This window comes from Protomyctophum parallelum (genome assembly GCF_964188405.1).
Source record: "Protomyctophum parallelum genome assembly, chromosome: 18".
Lineage (NCBI taxonomy): Eukaryota > Metazoa > Chordata > Actinopteri > Myctophiformes > Myctophidae > Protomyctophum > Protomyctophum parallelum.
In genome coordinates this window covers 28,607,011-28,612,577 of record NC_139716.1, presented here as the reverse complement: position 1 = coordinate 28,612,577, position 5,567 = coordinate 28,607,011, and the positions used below count along the sequence as shown (strand labels likewise).

The 5,567-nt window shown below is 41.7% G+C and overlaps 1 protein-coding gene across 1 annotated transcript; it reads left to right on the top strand.

Moving 5' to 3' along the window:
• The first annotated feature begins 509 nt into the window (after positions 1 to 509).
• On the top strand, positions 510 to 5,215 carry LOC310875223 (uncharacterized protein). The gene is made up of 7 exons (XM_083788386.1): positions 510 to 599; positions 904 to 1,185; positions 2,700 to 2,960; positions 3,538 to 3,675; positions 4,006 to 4,056; positions 4,283 to 4,437; positions 5,104 to 5,215. Exons 1-7 carry the CDS (start codon positions 569 to 571, stop codon positions 5,107 to 5,109), a joined length of 924 nt encoding a protein of 307 aa, XP_083644512.1. The 5' UTR covers positions 510 to 568; the 3' UTR covers positions 5,110 to 5,215.
• Positions 5,216 to 5,567: the final 352 nt, after the last annotated feature.

Genomic DNA, 5,567 nt, shown 5'->3' with positions numbered 1-5,567 from the left:
TTTTAGCTCATCCCAGCTGATCAGTGGTCACTGCATGTCCATAAGGGGCGCAGTGAAGTTAGGGGATATATAGGTGTCTTGCTCAAGGACATTTTGACCAGTCATATTTTGCTGTCCAGGCCTGGAATGGACCCCACTCCGAGTCTCGCGCCCTCCTCGGGCTCCTAATCAATACAGCTACTGTACGTCTCACTTTAAATTAAAGCATTAAATACTCCTAAACTTGAGCAGTTGGTGTGGTCTCTTACTAGTGAATTGTAAGTATATAACATCACGTCACATTTGCTACAAAGATGCATTGCAATGCCATGTGCATATTAACCATCCGGTCCCAATTTGTCCAAATTAGCCAAACTCTTAAAAATAAATCTAAAAGTATGAAAATAGTGAAAATAGCAGCTTTTAAAAAGCTCAACCCTGGCATGTGGGTGTGTGGTTTGGAAGGAGATAAAAATGCTGTGACAGATCCTGTCTGCTCATTCTACACAAGATCACAGGAAGATGTTTTCAGGGTCAGACCCCCTATAGATGCAGAGCAGCCTGTTATTCTGCTCACTCAACTGTCAACATGGAGGCTGCAGCGTTCTGCACTGTAGTGTGTGAGTAACTAAGTGTGTGTGCGTGTGCGTGTGCGTGTGTGTGTGATTCTTTAGCTATTCAAAAATACTAGGCTACAGCTATACAAGCTTTTGGAAAAGCTTTGAAAAAGTTTGAATTCAATTTCTATTTTGACTGAATACAAAGTAATGATGAATGTATGGATTGAATTCATGTTCGAACTGAATTCAATATTGAATGAACACGGTTGTGATTATACAAACTATGTTGGCTTGCAGTTGCGTGAGGTTTCAGCACATGCTCATGTTTGTCTTTGTTTGCTCCCCTCAACTTTGTCCCCTGCAGCGATCGTCCTAGGCATCACTCCACGCAGATCTCAGATGTTTCGGTATGAATCCCTCAGTCTGAGCTGTGAAGTCCAGGGCAACTACACCCTAAAGAGGAATCTTTCACACAGTGTGGGCATTTCTCAGTGCTCCACAGACTGTGATTGTCCCACAGACTGGGGACGAAAAAACACATCGCACTGTGTCATCGAAGACCCGTACCCTGAAGAAGATACGGGAGTGTACTGGTGTGAATCTGGACTGGGAGCATGCAGTGATGCTGTCAACATCACTGTGACTGGTAGGGTCCATTTCAAAAGCTCATATACACAAACTCTGCTGTCTAATAGTATACTATAAAGTATAAAGGAGTGGGTGAAATTATTTTGTGTCCTACAACTGCAGTTAAAAGGTCAATAATGAGTAAAGACAATGTGCATTACATGTTTAAAGTTTGTTTAGTTTATTAGTTTGTTTGTTTTTCCATACAAAAAAACATTCATCAGTTTTTTTTTCTTCTGGAGAAAAAAAAAAGTATAGACTGAAGGCTTATTACGTCTACCCTTTTGTCCGTTAACTTAAAATAATAAAAATAAAGTGCAGCTATTCTAGTTTAGAACTACACCGTTTCACTTTCACACAGACACTTGCACATAGGGTTATTATTAATGACGGATTATTAGGATGTCAGACGTATGCATGCTTAGTACGTACACACCCTTATTTATTGATATTTGACACTTTTGACTTTGATTCTTCAACATGTTTCTCTTTTCAGTGGAGAAAGATGACGTTGAGAGACCCTCAACTCAACTCAACTCAACTTTATTTATATAGCACATTTAAAACAACCATAGCTGCCACAAAGTGCTGTACAGTACATAAGTAAAAACAGTAAGTAAACACATAGACTAAAAACACAGAATACAAAGACAACACACAAAACAAGAAAAGGAGGGGGGGGAGCAAGTTCAGGAACAGAGGTCTCATGCTGTGTTAAAAGCCAAAGAATAAAAGTGCGTTTTCAGTGAGGTTTTAAAAATGGCCAGAGAGGGGGCCTGCCTAAGTTGCAGGGGAAGGTCGTTCCAGAGCTTGGGGGCAGCGATTGAAAAAGCTCTGTCCCCTCTAAGCTTCCGTTTCGCCCTCGGGACCTCTAGCAGCATCAGGTCAGCTGACCTGAGGGAGCGGGCGGGAGAGTAGGGGTGGAGGAGCTCAGAGAGGTATGGAGGGGCGAGACCATTTAAAGCTTTAAAAGTAAAAAGCAGAACCTTGAACTGGATTCTAAAGTTCACTGGCAGCCAGTGGAGAGAGGCGAGGATGGGAGTTATATGCTCTCTCTTACGCGTGCCAGTTAGTAGTCGGGCAGCCGCATTCTGAATTAACTGGAGCCGAGCAAGGCAAGACTGACTGGCTCCAAGGTAGAGGGCGTTACAGTAATCCAGCCGAGATGTAATAAAGGCATGGATTACTGTCTCAAGGTGCTGAGTGGTTAAAAAAGGTTTTACCTTTGCCAGTTGTCGCAGATGAAAAAAGCTAGACTTCACCACTAAGCTAATTTGGCGATCTAGCTTAAAGTCGTTGTCCATTTTAAAACCTAGGTTGGAGACTGTTGGCTTCACAAACTGTGCCAGGGGGCCTAGATCAAAGGGAGGGGGGTTTCCAGAACCATTTGGGGCGAACACCACCACCTCAGTTTTCTTGTCATTGAAGCTTAGAAAGCTTAGGGCCATCCAGGCTTTAATGTCATCCAGGCAAGAGAGAAGAGCTTTAGGATCATAGAAACATAGCCAATATACACTGTTTGTGTTTGTTCAGAAGGAGATGTGATCCTGGAGAGTCCTGTACATCCTGTGACAGAGGGAAGTGATGTCACTCTACGCTGCTGGTCCAAAGACAAGACAACTGGTAAAACATCCTCTGACCTCCCAGCTGATTTCTATAAAGATGGATCCCTCATCAGGACTGAGTCTACAGGACAGGTGACCATCCACGGTGTTTACAAGTCTGACGGAGGATTCTACAAGTGTCATATCTCTGACCTTGGAGAGTCACCAGAGAGCTGGATGGATGTGAGAGGTGAGAAAAAATGCTTTATTTATTTTTCATTTCCCTGTTAAATAAATTAAATTAGCAATTTGTCATGATGCGATGATAGTCCTTTCAATATCATATACATACATTTTCTAACGTAAAAGGTGTGGTAAGTAAGTGATTTTCTTTGTGTGGATTAAGATAAATTAATAACGCAGTGAAAGTGTTCAAATCAGTGTTAAATAGCTTATTTTCTGATAGATAGTATAGACTACTAATTGATATATTGACTGTTCAGTAACAGGAGTCTCCATGTCTCTCCAGCTCTTTATTAAACAGAAAATGCATTTTCAACTCGGGATACCAATTGTATCCAATCAGGATCGAGAACCCTGGAACTTTGACACCTACCTGAAAATATCTTTCCATAGCTGGAGAGAAAGGGAGACCCTTAAAACCCTTAAAACCGAACAAACACTATGGCTATGATTACTATCAAAATATAAGGCTTTAATCTTTATTCTATACATTTCTGTGGGCTTTAACCTTTATACATTTCTGTGCATGACGTGTGTTTGTTTTCAGGCCACACTGTTTTTTCTCTCTCTTTGTTATTTTGAAGGAGGTGTGATTGTGAATCCGGAGCCGCCACATATCAATGCCGTGCACGTGCACATTCTACTTCCTGTGTTGGGCGGCGTGGGCCTCTTCTTGCTCGCCTCCCTATTTTCGTGGTCACGAATCTGCCGGAAGGACAGAGGTGAAACTTTCACAATGTAGCTTATACTTTCACTCTGACTGCTACTGAAATATGAAACTATATATACCTACTATACCCTTCAACGGATATATTATTTAAAAGAGTAAATATTTCAGGTGAGCAGCTGGGGCCATGGTGAATTACACTGTATATACTATACGGGCATTGTTGCATTCTTCATAATATTTTACAAAACATGTTTGTGTTTTCTTGGTGCCTATAATGATTGCTTTAGTAGGCTAACGTTTGTGTCAGGCATTCTTGCATGAAATGTGTTCTAAATGGGATTTAATTTATTTGGTTTATTGGTTTATTTATTTGGTGTTGAAGGTGGAGGTGAAGTGGACCTCCCAGCTCCAGCACAGACCGCCAACCCGACAGGTAAAGACGTTCAACACACATTGGGACAAAACGGTTGGGACAAAACGTTTTTTTAAGTACAGTGCAATTAGTTGCATTGGTGTGGTCTACCTTAAAAAAAAACGTTTTGTTTTGTCCCAACCCGACCCTTTGGGGTGTGGTTTGGGCTTTAGGTGCTGCTTACCGAGTCCAGCAACCAGTTGAGGTCCAATAATTAACAATTTCTTCTTCTTTGTTTTGATCAAAGGAGGGTGGGCGCTGGTCTCTCCTTTGTATTCGCTCCTCATTCAGATGGACAGCCGGGCTGAGGGGGGGCGCGGTGCGGGAGGGGCACATATAGAAGGACGTCTCCAGGGGGCGCTGGAACGCAGGCGAACAGCAGCGTCTCATATGGTTCTGGAGGTGAGCATCCACACACAGGCACACAATCAACAGAAGACATTAAATAGATGTCATACTCATATATTGACTCTGTTGGGTGGAAACCCCATACTACTGTATATGTCCAAAACTGTTACTTCTCAAGATTCAAATTCAAGATTGTATAGCAAAAGTATAGCAGACCTACAAGCTCAGAACAGTGGCTCTGCTACTTTTTATGCTTTTGTGTGACACACACTGGACTGTAGTATGATCAAGTAGGGCATTCATTTATGGAAAAAAGTGCACAATATTTGAATATGGACATAAGAGATGAGGTTGCTGCCCGACGGTAACGATATGTCAATTTCAGGTTGTTGTTGTTGTAATTTTGCCTGCCTATGAATGTACAGTAGTGTGGGATAATGGTGGTTGTGGGAGTACATTTGGTTAGTCAGATAAGTCATGAATGTTTATAGTCCAGCCCTTCTACTGTTATTTTTACAATAACTAATCTCTCTCTCTCTCTCTCTCTCTCTCTCTCTCTCTCTCTCTCTCTCTCTCTCTCTCTCTCTCTCACACACACACACACACACACACACACACACACACACACACACACACACACACACACACACACACACACACACACACACACACACACACACACACACACACCTGCGTGTGTACGTATATCTCTTTCCCTAGATGTGACAGTCCAATCTGTCTATTCCAACAACCAACAAGGACACAACAGAGCTATAGTTACCTAGCAACGGCAATCATTTCACTATCGATTTCAGATAATGAAACCGTAAAATGCTTGACACAGAGGTATGCTGTTCTGAAGGCATGATTAGTAATTAAATTGTGGAACTCAATGTTTATCGAATTAACTGTAGCCTGTACATGCTGTCCATAATAAAAGAGACATTTTTAAACAAAGTTTAACCTTTGATTTCAGTGTGCATGAATCCATACATATTACATTTGCCTTTTTTTTTAGGGACTGTAGGAATGACCGTCTTAGGGACTGGTAGCAGTACAGACCCATTGTATAGAGTTCAACAGGCATGGTATATTATTTATTCTCCAAAAACACCAATAGAGATAACGTTCAATCATTGTTTCTACATTGGCATGGTTGTGTTGGTTCATGGTTCTGTTACAGG